We start from the raw sequence: 15,967 nt of genomic DNA on the forward strand, positions 1-15,967 counted from the left end.
CCATGAGGTTTCGGCCAGTGTAGGGACACTGTGGTGAAGAGAAAGAGGTCGGTAGCTGTATTTATCGTGACACTTTGTAGATTTAAAATTAATCGCTGAAATAGCCCTGCGTTTATAATTTGGACACATGATCTGCTCTTTGGCTCAGCAGCAGGATGTAAATACCCTTGAAATACCGGGATTTGTGAGAGTGTTAACCATGTCTCTTGGGAAGATAGGACTGATTTTCCACGTTGCAAGTTAGATGGGTGAAAACGAGGAAAAGCCGACTGTGAGAAGCAGTGCTCGCGGGTCGTTTCTTCCCGCTGTGCGGGCTCCTCGGGGCCGTGGAGCCCAGGGTACACAGGCCTCACCGTACCCGTTTTCTAACAGAAATTTCATGAAAGCTAATTTCACTAGACCTGGTTCTGGGATTTTCCCTCCGTTTGGAAACTGCTGAGCCCTGACAGGTCTCCGTCTCTTGCCTGTTGTAACATCGAGGTCAGACGTCCTGAAGTCGAGGCTTTGGGTCCTGCCGGGCTCAGGGGTGATGAGGCTGCCGCTAAGGAACTGACTTCTTTTCCTGGGCGATGCATTAAGATCAGGAGCTGCCCTGCGTCTCCGTTTATTGTGTTTTGGGGAGATGGAAGATGACACCATGGGAGGAAACGGACCCCGTTCACAGATTATGTTAATCGGGGACCCTTCGGGAGGTTGGGATTCTGACGCACAGGTTGCAGACATAGGACATGCGAGCCCCTCCCAGAACGCCTGGGGTCTGCTGAGGCCATGCGGCAGCGCAAGCAGCCCTTCCCGGATCCCAGGCCTCAGTGCGGTGAGCGGGAAGCCCCCGTGTACAGCACAGACCGGGAGCACGAGTGCACCGGGGCCCGACGCTTCCTCCTGTGCTCACGTATGCACACCGGTCATGGCTGATTTAGAATGTCCTGGAATGGGGTGCCTGGTGGCTCAGGCGGTTCAGCGTCTGACTCCCGGCTTCAGCTCAGGTCGTGGGATCGAGCCCCGTGTGGGGCTCTGTGCTCAGTGGGGAGTCCGCTTGGGATGCCCTCTCCCTCTGCCTCTCCTGCTCATGTGCTCTCTCTCAAATAAATAAATCTGAAAAAACAAAATAAAATTGAATGTACTAAAATGTATTTCTTACCTCAAAGAGTTTGAGAACCATGGGGTTTCTGGTAAGGTTTATGTGAATGTTCTTTTCTCCATGTGAACCTTTCTTGTCTCGCCCTGTGCTGGCCGGACGGCGTTCCACTCTGCGGACTTCTCGAGAAGCCTGACGCATGTGCCGGGCGCAGTCACGGTCCCAGAGGGCCATGTCCGACCTCTCCCATGTCAGGAACTGCAGAGGTCCGGACTTCAGAGCCTGGTGGGTTCAATCCTGCATTTGGGGATTAGCTTGTCCTCGTGCATGTCTGGGAATGAGATCTCTGAGCAGGTGTGAGTGACCCTTCAAGGTGAGTCGTCGCTCACTGTGGAATCAGAGACTTGAAGCAACTGTTTCTGTGACTTGGTTTCTCGTCTACAGACTTGCTTCCAGGCCAGGTTTGGACTGGCGTGCTCAGTGCTCCGGGCAGGTCGCTGAACTTCTGAGTTTCATTTCTCAAGTGAAGGTGACAGGAGACATTCAGGGACAAGCTCCTTGCTGGCGGGGTGTGGTTACTCAGGGCTGTTACCATGCTAGGGGACTTTGAGGGACACCTACGAGGATCTGCCCTCAGGAATGGAGGGGCCGCGGTGGTTGGGCCACGTTGGAAGTGAGCCGAGCACAGGCTGCTCCCAGATGCCCGCTCTGGCACGTGTGGCTGTCACTGTGGACCCCCCGGCCCTTCTGGAGTTCTGGGATGCCCCCCGACATCTCATGCATGGGAGAAACAAGTTTGACACAACTGTGTTTGGGCCCTATTGGGATTATTCCCTGTTTATGAGTCTTTTCTTTCTAGAGAAAGGCGTTGGGGGAGCTGGTGTTTACAGGTGTCCCGTTTCTTAGCTGTCGGGAGGTCTGGTGGAGAAGCGGCCAGGCTTTGAGGCTGGTCTGTATCAGCCTTTGCGTTTGGCTGATTCTTACTTGTTGAAAGTGCTGGGAGCACCTGAGCCTTGAGGCTGACGGAGGAAGGTGGTGTGTGGACGTGCCAGAGCCGGGGGGAGACTGATGAGAAAGGGCCTTTTCCCTTGTCCAGTCTCCTTAACCAGAGCCTGGCCTGACCCCCGTGACCCGTGTGCATCCCAAGTCCGTGTGGCAAGTGTTGCCCTGAGTGTGTTTAGAGCATTTCCTCCTCTTCTCCAGAGCCCTGCCCGAGCCCCTCCCAGCCAGTCACTAACCCCCTTCTCCACCAGCCGCGGGGGTCCCACAAAGGCTCCCCCCCCACCCGTGTTTGCTCTGTGACTGCAGCCCGTGAAGTGGGAGTTAATTCTGCCCGGGAGAGCCGGGAGAGCCTGGAGAGCCAGTGGTGGGCTCCCTGGGAGCAGGTGGGTGGCTGTGCCTTCCTGTTCCCGTACAAAGAAGGGAGGGGGCATTTCGCTGGCCCTGGGGGGCTGGTCATGGTGTGGCCTCTGACAGCTGCTGAGGGCGTGAAGCCGGGCCTTCCCTGCTGCCACAGCCGTCACCACCCTGAGGTCTGGGGCCGCAGTGAGGGGGGCCGTCAGCAGTGTCAGGAAGATGCCGACTTGTGTCCTTGTTTTTTTCTCAGTTTCTTTATGTCAGCGTGATAAGACAGCTGTTGCAATCCTTCTGTTCTCTTCTGGAACATTCCTGGTCCTGCTTATATGGGCTGCGCTGGAGAGAGCTGGGCAGAGGCTGAATCTGGGGATTGAAGCCCCAGGACCCTACTCGAACTCCATTTAGGGCCAGGGTTCCAAACTACAGAATCCCCTGCCCCCCACAGTTGAAAGATAATTTTCAAAGAACTGTAGAACCGTGATTCTCACGCAGATACAAATGTGAGATTGTGTTTTGCTCATTGTGAGGGAACCACACTATCACCGGTTCAAAGGAAAAGTCAAAACCCATTTTTCTGTGGAGTAGAGGCAGTTCGCAGGCAGTGTGCACGCGGTCCTGGAGCTGGTGTTGGCCCGGGAGAGAAGTCTGGAGCGCGTACGGCACAGCCGTCCAGCGCCCAGAGACGGACGCGGCGGGAGGGGGGCTGCTGCAGAGACTCGCTCTCCCCCAGGCCGCTGGGGTGCTGGACTCCCTCCCCTCCACTGCTTGACACAGAAGTACGTTGGGGGGACGGCGGGACAGGCCGGTTGGCGGAGCCTTGAGGCATCCGTGTCCCTGGGGGCCCGCCCCTGCAGCAGGTTGCATGATATTTTCTCCCTCCCTCACTGTCCAAAATTTTAAGGAGGAGGAGGAGGTGAGTACTTTCAAATGGCTTATTAAAAATCTGTATTTCTGGGGCGCCTGGGTGGCACAGCGGTTAAGCGTCTGCCTTCGGCTCAGGGCGTGATCCCGGTGTTCTGGGATCGAGTCCCACATCGGGCTCCTCTGCTGTGAGCCTGCTTCTTCCTCTCCCACTTCCCCTGCCTGTGTTCCCTCTCTCACTGGCTGTCTCTATCTCTGTCGAATAAATAAATAAAATCTTTAAAAAAAAAAATCTGTATTTCTAATTAATTTCTGAAAAAAATTCACCTGGTACAAACATGGCAAAAACGTGAACCCTCCTTCAATCTGGTGGTTTATTTGTCTGCTCTGGGGTTTTCTGTATGTTTGAATTCCTCACGGGGCACCCCACACGAGTGGAAGCGTTTGGAGCACACGACGGTCCTCAGTGATGGGGCACAGGGGTCGGCCCAGCCCGGACACTGCGGCTCTGACCCACAGCTGTTCAGCCCCCCGCCCGCACGGTTCAGGATCAGCCCCTGACCACTGATGCTGGGCCGCACTTCCAACAGGGGCCAGCCCGAGAGCCAGGCGGTTCCCCAAGCACCCAGGGAGCTGTGGTCGTGCTTCAGGCTAAGGTCCTGCTGCCCCCTCCCCCCCGACACCGCGGGGCCCACCCCACCTGCTCTGGATGAACGCTCCTTTCTCCTTTCTTCCACTGGGTTCATCCTGAAATCCGTGGGTCTGTGTGAAGGCAGGCTCCCTGGCTACGTTGTCGTCCTTCCTCGTCCTTCCCCTTGTGTATCCCCACGGCACAGTCCGTGGAAGGACAGGACGGAGCCTGGGTCGTGCACTGAATTGCAGGGGAGTCCTTGGTGCCCCTGGCCCTGCCTGACCTCAGAGTCACTGCCCTGTTTGGTTGGTCCTTTACTTTTCGTTGTGGGTGAGACCACACAGTCGGAGTAGTGTCGCTCATTTTCAAGATGCCAGTGAACGCTGAACCCCGTCGAAGCCATTTTGCTGCCCTTTCTGACGTCTTCCTGTTGGGGTCCAGGCCCCCACGGTGGTGGCTCTTGGTTTGGGATGGCTGCCCGTCGACCGGCAGGTTCAACCGAAGTCCGCTTGAAGGATAGCCCAGAGGGCCAGGAGAGCAGGACCCACACTGAACGGACTTGAGCCTGCACCCCAGATCCCGCCGTCCTGCCAGAAAGGTGCCGCCACACCCACCGACACAGGTTTGGTCTTCTCCGGCGGCGATCCAAACGTCAGAACCATCTTTAGAAAAGAAGGATCAAGGGAAGGAGTCCTGCAGGACACTCGGAGAGCCGGGTCAGTGTGATGTGTGGTGACATTTTCTCCGTGGCTCCTGGCAGCGACCCTTTCTCAAAACGGCGGCCGTCTCCGGGGATGGTGTCTGCCGCGGCACACCTAGACTGGCAGAGGGTGGGGGCGGCCACACCGTTCTCTTCCCGGCTCCTGGCCGCTCCCTCCGCGCCTGCCTGTGTCCTCCGGCCTCACGCGGATCCTTCCAGGAGACTCTGTCCTGCCCCCCCCCCCCAGGGTCCCCGGGGCTGCCGCCTGCAAGGCGCTCTGCGGGCCCTCTCCCCGCCCTGACCCTTGGCATCCTTCCTGGTTGCTCCTCTACAGTCGTGTGGGCGTCGTGGACATGAGTCTGAGGGGCACGCTAAGTGCTGCCCCCTCCTCCTGCCCAGACGGGTCTGCTTGCAGTGGACAGGCGAGGAGGTGCTGACGTGGGGCGAGCTCGCCCGGAGCCACGAGGAGACCTTTCATTGACCGAGTCACGCGAGCTCTGGCCGCTGCAGGGTCCTGAGACGAGGTGGTCCAGCTTAGTAGCTTCCGAAGCCCTTGCCACTGGAGCCAGCACCGAGGTCCGCCAGGTGAGCCACGGTGACCGGTCCCTGTGTGAGCCTGCTGTTCTCAGCGGCACACCGGAGAGCCTCGGAGCCAGCCAGCCGCACATCCTCCTCGTTCACTGAGGCGACCGGTCACCTGCCCACAGATGAATACAGAACAACAACTGTGTACGTCAGGCACAGGGCGTTTTGCCCCAGATCCTACCCGTCACGTCCCCCGCTGGATTTTTCACTCCCTGAAAGGGTTATGCGAGAGATTCCATCTCAGTTTCTAGAGTCTATGTGGAACACTGGAAAGGGGAAGTGGTTCAAACACAGGAATGACCTCTCCCTCCAAGAAAATGAAGAAGGGCAAGCGGGAGCCAAGGACGGATGGCGGTGTGCACGGGAGCTGGGTGACCTTTGATGTGTCCCTGAAGTGAGAAGTGGTGATCTCGTGTGCATGCGGACCACACAGCCACTCGCAAAGCGGGAATATCTGTTGTATCGCTGCTGAGGGTAACTCGCCTACCACAGGGCCTTTGCACGTGTGCGATGCGTCTGCGTCTGTTGGAACATGTTCATGGTGCTGTGCACCTATCACACCCCCAGTCAGAACATTTTCCTCACCCCAGAAGAACCATTAGCGGTCACTCTCCTGGCCCCTGGCAAGCACGGTCTCTGCAGATTTGCCCGTCCTGGACATTTCATGGAACCCTACAACACATGGCCTCTTATTTCTGCTTCTCTCCCTTACGTATGTTTTCCAGGTTCACCCATGCTGTGACATGCGTCCTTCTCATGGCTGAGTAGTGACCCCATAGTGCGACCCCAGCCTTGTCTGTCTGTCCATTGACGTTCCAGTTGTTCCATCTCTCGTGTGTTCCGAGCGGTGCTCCTGTGAACACACGTGTGCGTGCAGTTATGGTGACTGTCTCCTACAGCGGCTGCACCGGTCCACGTTCCCACCAGTGACAGGCCCCGGCTCCCCACACCCTCTCCACATGTCTTTGTCCCCATCATCGCTGCCCATGACACATGAAGTTGTGTCTCCTTGTGGTTTCCGTGCGTGTTTTCCACCAGCTGGTGATGGTGAACGTCGATGTGCCCTGTTGACTAACAGTTTACCTGAATAGTCAGTCATCTGAGCAGACTGGACCTTCAACCGCTTCAGAGTCGCTGCGTTATCAAGATTGGAAGTGGAGGACAGAGGGTTTGCTGTGTGAACGTAAGATTTTTTTCGACAGAGTCACATCTACACCTGTTCTTAATTTAACACCGTTTCTGTGTGACGGAATCTGTTTACACAGTGACTAGTATTTTAAGAGTTCATTAGTAGCATACGGTCTGTCAACATGAACCATATCTGTATCTTTTCAGATTGGACAGAAAGGTACCGCGTGAGTTAGCAAAATGCTGGTATTTGTCTAGTGTTTTCCGTGCTCTAGACCAGAAGTGGAGGTTTCATTCCCAGCTCGCTGGGACAGAAGCACTGAGTCCTCTGAGGTGTGTGACCTGCAGGGAATTGTGCCGCCACTTCAGGGGATGGCATCGTTCGCACTCAGGTCCGCGGGTGGGTACGTCAGGTTAAGAGAGCAGAGCGCGCACGTGGGGTCTGCTCTCCACTGATCTCACTCGCTGCCTGAAGCAGCCTCCTTATTTGTGGTTCTTCCTGGAAAAGGTTCTGACAGTCTCACTGATGCTGCGCGTTCCCCCGTCAGCTGCTGTCTTTTTTGTGTTTGTCTCCTTGTTTCTGTATGTGACAATTTCGTTCATGTGGCAATAAGAAGAAAGACTCCTTCCTCCTCTGTGTGAGTCTGGGGTTTGGGAACTCGCCGGGCAGCGGCTGCCTCTCCTCGCGAGCTGCGGGTGGGCGCTCTGGGAGCAGCGCGGGCATGGGGGTGGGTTTGCATCTCGGAGGCTGGAGTGCACTTGGGCGCGTTCCCATAGGTTAGGTGGCCACTTTAGATTGGACTTGGCGCCAGCCTTGGGGGCGTGCAGGAGTCGTCCTCTGGTGCCGCCTGGGAGCTGAGAAAGGCCAGTTGGTGGCAGCTTCAGCCTTGCGTTGTGATGCGCGTCCCTGGCCGTCTCCAGCGCTCCAAGGTGTAAGTAAGTCATGGAGGCTGTGTTGGGTGCCATCACTGGTCCCATCTCAGATGAATCCCTAAAAAAAGAGGCTGGTGTCTCTGTCTTCCTGCCCTCAGGAGGTTTCATGAAGACCCACATCATCGTGCTCAGAGCTCCAAGCGACGTGATGTCTTTCTGTGTGCGCTGCCGCTGGACCGCGGACCGTGTGATTGATGTTTGGCTCAGGACCAGTTAGGTTATGAAATTATACAGTTGAGGCTAATAAGTTTGTTTTCACTGCTACATGGACAGAGAAGCAGAATCTTGCTGACAACATTGGACACAGAACTGTTGAGCGATGCGTCTGCAGTCCTGTAGCCGGTCCGCTGCGGGACGCACACGGGATGTGGGTGTGATCAGGAGCCAGGCTGTCTCTGGGGGCGTCTTGTTGGTTGGGTTCTCCACAGTTTGCACACTGGTTTTAGCCTTCTTAGAGTTGAACACTGATGCAGAGAACAGCACGCGGAACTCACCTTGGTCTTGATCTGAACCCAGAGACGCTGCCTGCCTGTCAGGGGCTGTGCGTGAGATCCCCTGCAAGTTCCTGACCGCGGGACATGTCCTTCCTCGGTGTCCCTCCCTGGGCCCTGTGATGCTGACCACGCGGTGAGCAAAGCCAGCTGGAAGTTCACCGATGGCCTTCGAGTCCGCCGAGTTGTAACTGCTCTTAGGAGCAAGGGACTTTCCAGAAGCTCATGGCTTCTTTCCATCCCTCAGGGAATGGTGGGAAGGTAGCGTCCTCACACAGGGCCGAGCTCTCATCCAGTAAGTGCGTGGTTCCTTCCCAAGTGGATTTTTTGTTGCGATGACTTAGGCGAGGCCTGCTGCTTGTTGGTGCTTGGTGTCTTTCTGGTCTCGTTCTGCAGGCAGGAAGAGGGTCCTGACGCGCAGTCGGCACATTGGCACTGCCCCGTGTGGTCATATTTGAGGAGTCACGTGATCACGTTAAAACAGTGCGTGTCCACTAGACAGTGTGGGGGATGTGAATTGGCCTTGATAACGTTCATTCCGACTCTGCCTCCCTAGAGACGGGGGACCCGTCTCCGGGCACAGTGGGCGCCTCCACCTGCCTAGCGGGAGGGTTGGTGCGTCCGTAGTCGGTGTCGGGCCGAAAGCCAGTGGTGGGAGAAAGGTTCTCAGGATTTTCATATTTGTATTAAAAGTTACCTTTTTATGCTTTTTTTTTTCCTTCTATGGTTCCTTTATCGTGTATTCTTTTTCAACTAAGTCCGCAAATCTGCAGGAATGAGAAGTCCCCTGGCTGTGTCCCGAGAAATAAAGGGATATCAGGGGCTCGTGTTTTCTTAACTCTCACCCCCACAGATTGGCCTATGAAGCTCTTACGAGGCGTTTGAGTCAGCATCCCCAAAACGGGAAGGCAGCAGGAAGGGGTGTGGGGCGGTGGGGGAGGGCTCGCACTGGCTCGGCACCAGGTTCCTGTAGGGCAGTGGACTCCTGGCAGGGACATGTCCTGAGTTCCTGCCAGTGAGGGGCCACCCGTTCTCTCCCAGGGATCGTGCATTTCCCGCGTCCCTGCTGAGCATGTCCGGAAACACAGGTGGAGTTATGGAGCCCGGGTTGGTCTTTGCCCTTGGTCTGCAGGGACATCTTGGAAAGCTAGTCCCTGACAGGAGGCACGGAGGTGGCGTTGGCGGAGGGAATGTGTGCGTGCGCTGGGCGCACCTGTAGGCTCCTGACCCCGAGAAGGTGGCGATGGGCAAACCCATGGTACATAAGCAAAAACAGAGAAGTGACGTGAGGCTCTCGTGAGCTCACCCAGCAGAGGCGCTGCTTACAGTACCCGTCTGTGTGGATTCAGGAGCGGGGGCTCCCTGACCCACAAAGGGTGGGCACCGCAAGAGGGAGGCAGAAGAGCCCGGGCTCCTGCGTGGCTGCCCGCGTCATTTCATGCTCTGTCCGTAGTCGACAGCTGTGGGTGCAGGGCTGTCCTCAGGCGCTGTGGACCTGCATGAGGCTTGTGTCTCAGTGACAACTGAGCCCAAGCTTTGATCTGACCCACCTTCTTCCTGTCCTGTCACACTGACCTCCTCCTCCCCACCGCTTCCCATAGCCCAGCAGGCTGCCTGGATCTGAGTTGGGCTGCCAGCCTGTGGAGTGAGGGGGCCAGGACCCTGAGCCGGGCCGCCGGCCTGGGGGTTGGGGGTCCAGGACCCTGAGCCGGGCCGCCGGCCTGGGGGTTGGGGGTCCAGGACCCTGAGCCGGGCTGCCTGCCAGGCTGCAGCTTAGTCTCTCCTCTGTAGCTGTGGTGTCTTGGCATCTCCATGCTGACAGCATAGGGTTGGATGAGTGTTGTAAAGATTCTTCTGGTCAGAAGATATTTGCCATGTGCCTCGTGGGCACGACCCTTTGAATAATACGAAGATGGGTCAGACCCCAGCCGCCGCTCTTCCCGGGAGAGCGTTGAGCAGGGAGACTGGCGACGGTTCACAGCTCCGTCCTGCACTCACAGTCTTAGCCTCTCAGTAAAGACGTGATCCCGCGTGTCCAACAGCTGCCGTCTTCTGTTGGACGCCTGAGGATCGCGCTGAGCCCTCTGTGCGGGAGCCCAGCCGTGTTCTTCCCCTGACGACCAGCTTGGAAGGGCTTCCCCGTCGGCTCAGACCTCCCGCTCAGATGGGTCCTTTGGGGAGTGTAGCCCGTGGGGGTTGAGTGAGATGGGGGTGGCTCCAGCCTTGGCAGGTGGGGCCCGGCACAGGTGGTGCGCGGGTGAGGCCACGTGTTCCAGCCAGCACTCCAGGGAGAGCTGTCACCCCTGCTAACACCGCTCTGTTTTCCACAGTGTGCTGGAGAAGAGAACTGGGTGGACAGTCGGACCATCTACGTGGGGCACAGGGAGCCCCCCCCAGGTGCTGAGGCCTACATCCTGCAGAGGCACCCTGACAACAGAATAGTCTCCTCCAAGGTGAGCTTCTTTCTGGGACCTTGTTTCCCGTGGGCCCTATGGGGATGGCGGTTACCCGCCCTGCTCCTGGGGCCATCGCCGTGGCGGCTGCCCACCCCACCGAATGCTGCTGTTGACATCTGTGTGGGGCTGGCCCCTCATCCCACAGCTTGTCCTACAGCTGGTGGGACATGCATCCTGTGTGTTAGACCACCTGTCCTTCATGTCTCTTTAATTATGCCACACACACAGGAGGCCCACTTCTGCCATGGACGTATTTGCCATCTGACCACGTGCCCATCCCAAGCCACTCCCCACCCGGGTCCCCTCATCTGTAAAGTAGAGACGACACTGAATGTCCCTGGTGCAGGACGTGCGTGTAGCCCCCTGTGAATGGGGGCACTGGGCACGTGTCCCAGTCTGCCAGGCAGTTGGTGTCGTAAGTGCCACAGGAGTGCGGTGATTGGAATGTCCTCCCTCAAGTGAAGCCCGTGTTCTCCTTGACTGGAGCACAGGAACGCTGAGGTACACTCCACGCACGGCAGAGTCTCCGGTCGATGGCTCTCCAGGATGGGTGGGGCGTTTGGGAACCGGCTTTGAACAAAAAAGGTAAATGACGGCGTCCCAGAGTTTGGAGAACTTCCCTTTAGTGGTACACACCCATGTGCCCATGGAGGCGTGCACACATGGCCGCGTGTCCCGGGTGTGCACACCTGTGTGGCGGCCCACGAAATCCACATGTGGCTGTCCCACATGTCTAGATATGTGTGGTTAGGCCTATTGCATTCCTCTGTAAACTGTCAAAGATTGCCCTAAGTGAGATACACGCCGGGACACATGACCGAGCGGGACCTTCCCCGGGGTGCAGTGGGGTTCTTTGCCGCGGTGACCTGTACCAGCCTGACGTGGTCTCAGAGCGCGCTGAAGACCCTGTCACCGGTGTGCCCGACACAGAAGAGGAATCTCAAACACATTTCTTAAAAATCAGCTCCTGTGCAGTTCAAATGCTTCGAGAATCAGGGACGTGCGCTGGATGCCACTGCCGCGGGTGCCGCGTGAGCTGGGCAGGGCAGACAGCGGGGACGGGTGATGGGGCTTGAAGCCGTCCCCGCTGCCCAGGGTCCAGCCAGCAGGACATTTGTCAGGCCCTTCGGCCACTGATACCTTCCCGCTGCGGCTGGTTTGTCCCTCCAGGGACAAAGCCCCCAGGGCCTTCGGGTCGATGTGGAAAGTTCTGCACAGGGCCGTGTGGAGGAACCTTCTGGAAGGTTGACCTGGTTGACGGGGGTGGTCCGAGGGCCTTGAGGCATTTGGTGGAATATAGCCAGAGGCTGAACGATGCTTTATTTAGGGCACAAAGTCTTGTCAGTGTTTTAGGGGAGACAGCCAAAAGCAGTGATTTCTAAATTGAATTCCTGAAATTTTAGAGCCAGTTTATTATTTTCATTTTTTTCTTTCAAATACTCCCACAGTGATGTTGAGGTGCCGTGTTGCCTTCCCACCTTTTCTCTCCCTGGGGTAGCGTGCATCGTCCCCAGCTGCCTGACGCGCACCGGCCCCAGCCCTGCCTCGGTTTCTGACGAAGGGAGCAGTATGCCGGGGGTGGAGGAAGGAGCCTCTGGGACAGACTTGCGGTGTCTCCGGGGGCTTCACAGTGGGTCCTTCTCAGGAAAGCTCCTTCAGAGCAGGAAGAACTGAGTCAACATCCTTAAGGGGCAGGTCGGGCTGAGGCCACAGACGGTGGGAGCCTGTGTCTCTGCTCAGAGCGGGGGGGGCCCCTGTGTCTGCACTCCTCTTCCTTCCCGAGGACGCGCCCTTCCTAGAGAGGTGGGGTCAGTGGCTCAATGCCTGGCGACGGGATATAATGGTGTGTGATTTCAGGAGAAAGCACAGCCTCTGTTGCTAATCAGAGTCTGTACGGAAGAGGCTCTCTGAAGGCCAAGGGTGGTGCCCCGAGCCCTGTTAGCGGGGTGGACGGTAGCCGTGACGTCTGTCAGAGCACATAATTGCTTTCATTTAAAAACAGCTCAGAGTATATGGAAAAAACTACTGGATTAGTAGAGCCTAGGTCCACAACAGGTCTGGAGAACGTGTGTTGTAACGTATCTGTGTTTTCTTGGGAAGAAAGCATTCATCTTAAAAGACCGCCAGCTTAGACTATGTGCATGCCCAGAAGCCTCACTCTGCAAGCTTGGTCCTGTTGAATCAGAGAGCTTTCACACCAGGGGGCGAAAAAGCCACTCCCACCATGCTCGACTTCTGAGCTGTTCCAAGGAAGGGCCGATATTGGCGATCAGTGACTGATGAGAGTTCGGTTTCCTTTCTGGGGGAGACACCCTGGGCAGGTGTCTGGGATGAAGGAGAAACAGGAGCCCACCCCCCAGCGTGTCCCCTTCCCTTTGCCTCTGACGACGTGAGAGCCCCGCACCCAGCCCCTGCTCACGACCACAGGCACACAGATCCCAGATTCACACCCAGCACCTGCTCGTGCTCACGGGCACGCAGATCCCAGATTCGTACCCAGCAGCTACTCCTGCCCACAGGCACGCACATCTCAGATTCGCACCCAGCGCCTGCTTGTGCCCATGGGCACGCACATCTCAGATTCGTACCTGGTGGCTGCTCACACTACGGGCACGCAGATCCCAGGTTCAAGAGGAGGACCGGGCGCTGGTTCATCACTGTCACCAAGTTGTACTTTGGGGCACAGAATCCATGTGGCTCCCAGCTCTGACCTCAGGACACAACAATTAAATATTAGGCTCAGGCTACACTGTCATGTCATCAAGAAAGCTGCGTCACTTTTGATTATGGGCAAGGGAAGACTATCTTTACCAATTAGATGTGGGCGGACTTCGGAGTGTCTCCCGTCTGCTCCAGAACAACCCCGTGGGGCCACTGCTACTTACAAAGCCCGGCCCGTTGCAGGAGGAACAGCCTCAGAACAAAGCCTGTGGACTGACTTGTAGCTGCGAGTCTGCCCCTGCGCCCACACCTTCCCCGTGGCACCAGCACTACCTCTCCCTGGCCCGTCGTGATGCTCACTCATTTTACTAACAGCAGGGATCCAGAATGGGGCCTCATTTTCTGTTTTCTACATCATGGTCTCCCAGTCGTACATGAACAAGGAAGCTCAACCCCGCGTGCGCGGACGACCTTCCAGGGGAGATCGGGCTCCGTGCACGGCCATGGTGCTCGGCCCGTGTTCAGGTGCGGCACAGCCGAGGCCGCTTCCCACATGTTCTCATTTGATGACCTGGCAGTCGGCAGAGAACGGTGCCAGGGGCTTATCTCTGGCTTCCTTCCACCACGTGACTGGGGCAGACCAGGTGGGCCGCGTTGTGTGTCCTGATCCATGCTCCCAGTGACCCACAGAACCACAGCGACTGCCACAGAACTGAGCCGGGTGCTGGTGAGGTGTCCCGGTCGCGGACACTCCGGCGTGAAGTGTTCGCAGTGTGAGAGAAAAGCGAGGAATAGCGACTGTCTCGAGCTGTCCGCATCGGGGGGAAGGGAGGTGCTCTAGCCGCCTCGGGCTTCGTCCTGAGCGTGTGGCTGAGCCCAGGGACCCCCAGGATCAAGTGCTGCTTGCTGCCAGGGTCTGCGGAGCGTGTGACATCGTGGCCCCGGGTCCATGCACTCAGCTCCCCGGACATAAGGTTGATGAAGCGTGTGCGGTGGCCCCTCCGTCCTCCGCTTGCGGGCTCTCGTGCGTCACCTGGTGCCCGTTCACTGTATCCCGCCGGCCCACACGCTCACACGTGTTCCGGTTAGCACGTTGGGTTTTCACTTTTCTTGTCAGACGCCATCCGGAATTAGAGACGTCTTCTGACCACGTTAACAATCAGCAGTAACGACTTATTACGGTGATTTATCCTGTGAAATAGGGGATTACAGAGTACCGTCGAAGCTGCGTGGCCTCTCTGCGCCTGGTTAGAAGAAGCAATCACGCAGGTGGCTTTCAGTTCCAAATCCGAGCTGGCTCCGGGCACGCTGGACCTGGGAGACAGAGGGGTCCAGAAACGGCGGCGGATGTTCTCGTGGCGTCCCAGGGCTCTTCCGTTCGGAAGCAGATGACATGCTGCTTTATTTCATTACACATTTGAGACGAAGGCTTTCTAGCATGAAAACGTTCAAGAATAAGTAAGAAGTCAGAGAGTGACCTGACGAGTCCCTGTGTCCTTGTCACCAGCGCCAGCGGCTCCCTCCGGGCGCCTCCGCGGTCTTCCGCCAGCGTTGTGAGCAGATCCTGAACATCTGTAGACACTTCCGGAGACGGAAGATGGGGTTTTAAGTAGGGGCTTTCTCCGTTAATGTGACTTTGGTCCTGGGTGACGTGCTACAGGTACTTGGGGACATTTTTGAATCATGGGTTAGTGGGTGCTGGGCAGGAAGGCCAGTTTCACAGGGTGGGGCCTTAAAGACAGTTCCGTCTTGGGGTCAGGAAGTCTGTGAAGGCTCACGGATCATTTTAGGCTGGTCACAGAAACACAAAAATGAGACATAAATGCTGTGGCTGCCTGATAACTTAGCTTTCTTTTAATATCTACTTTTAAAAGTTAGTGAAAAGTAACAGACATTTTCATTATGGCCCGTTTAAGAGAAAAAATACTTAGCTTTGTTAAACCTTTGAAAAGGTTGCTTGTGTTTGTGCTGTTTGTGGGGCTGTAGAATTTTAACGTCTCCGTTGTGTTTCTAGTACCAGTTTGAGCCAGAACTTTGACCCCGGCCGCATGCCTCCCGGGCTCACGGTGGTGTACTTCTTTACACACGAAAAACTAGAACGCAGCCCCTAAATCATTGGCTAAGGTTTACTCGATTTTTAAGCGTCAGGACTCCACGAAGGCCTTATGTATCACAGCGGAATCGAGAGTGGATATTTTCTGAATTCCAGAGAGTGGCCAGATCACCCTGAGGTAGGGTAGCAAACTAAAAATTCAGATCATGATTTTTTGTTTTTGTTTTTTTGTGAGGCTCGGAGGGGGGAGGGGAAGGCATTGCCTATATTTTGGGAGAATGGGCAGTCAGGGTTGGGTTTTTTGTTTGTTTTTGCTTTTTTCTGGTTGAGAACCCGAGGTGAAGCAGTGTTCTCTACCCTCCGTGTCTGGCTGCATTTCTGACCAGGAGACCTGCTGTTTGGTTCTCAGTCTGTTTGCACTCAAATGAAGAAAGCCTCGCGTGCGCATTTGACAAAATCCACCACCATTCCTGATGTTCAGGAGAATTTCAACTTGATAAAGAGCATCTGTAATACACCCACAGCTAACACTGCTCCTGATGGTGAAAACTGAGATGCTTTCACCCTAAGACTGAGAATGACGCAGACTCCCCTCTCGCCATCCTGTTCAGTGGCTGTACTGGACGTCGTCGCTAATACAGTGAGGAGGGAACGGGATAAGGATGGCAGACTGGACAGGAGGAAACAGGGCAAGTGACATGTCTGTGAAGAAAATCCCAAAGAAAACCCCCAGCAGAACCTGGTGGGACTTACGAACGATCAGAGCAAGGCCAGCAGCAAACAGTTGAATTCACAGCTTAAAATTTTCTGCTCTTCAAGAAACACTGTTAAGAATGAGAAAGACAAGCCACTGACTGAGGAAATGTTTGCCAAACCCATAGCCTGTAGAGGTCGGGTGTCCAGCAGTACGCGAAGGGGAGGGTGCTGGGGGGTCAGTCGTGGTGGGGTCAGGCAGTATGCGGAGGGGAGGTGTGCTGGGGGGGTCAGATGGGGTGGGGTCGGGTAGTACGCGGAGGGGAGGGGTGCTGGGGGGG

General features: G+C 56.4%; 1 protein-coding gene across 1 annotated transcript in view; it reads left to right on the forward strand.

Moving 5' to 3' along the window:
* The first annotated feature begins 768 nt into the window (after positions 1 to 768).
* The window catches only part of ATP11A (ATPase phospholipid transporting 11A), a 74,143-nt gene continuing 58,944 nt past the window's right edge, over positions 769 to 15,967 (forward strand). Inside the window, exons 1-4 of the mRNA XM_040620383.1 lie at positions 769 to 892; positions 2,387 to 2,463; positions 5,026 to 5,211; positions 10,040 to 10,216. Coding sequence (XP_040476317.1) covers positions 769 to 892; positions 2,387 to 2,463; positions 5,026 to 5,211; positions 10,040 to 10,216 — 564 coding nt within the window. The remainder of the gene's footprint in view (positions 893 to 2,386; positions 2,464 to 5,025; positions 5,212 to 10,039; positions 10,217 to 15,967) is intronic.

This window comes from Ursus maritimus, unplaced genomic scaffold (assembly GCF_017311325.1).
Source record: "Ursus maritimus isolate PB19 unplaced genomic scaffold, ASM1731132v1 scaffold_10, whole genome shotgun sequence".
Lineage (NCBI taxonomy): Eukaryota > Metazoa > Chordata > Mammalia > Carnivora > Ursidae > Ursus > Ursus maritimus.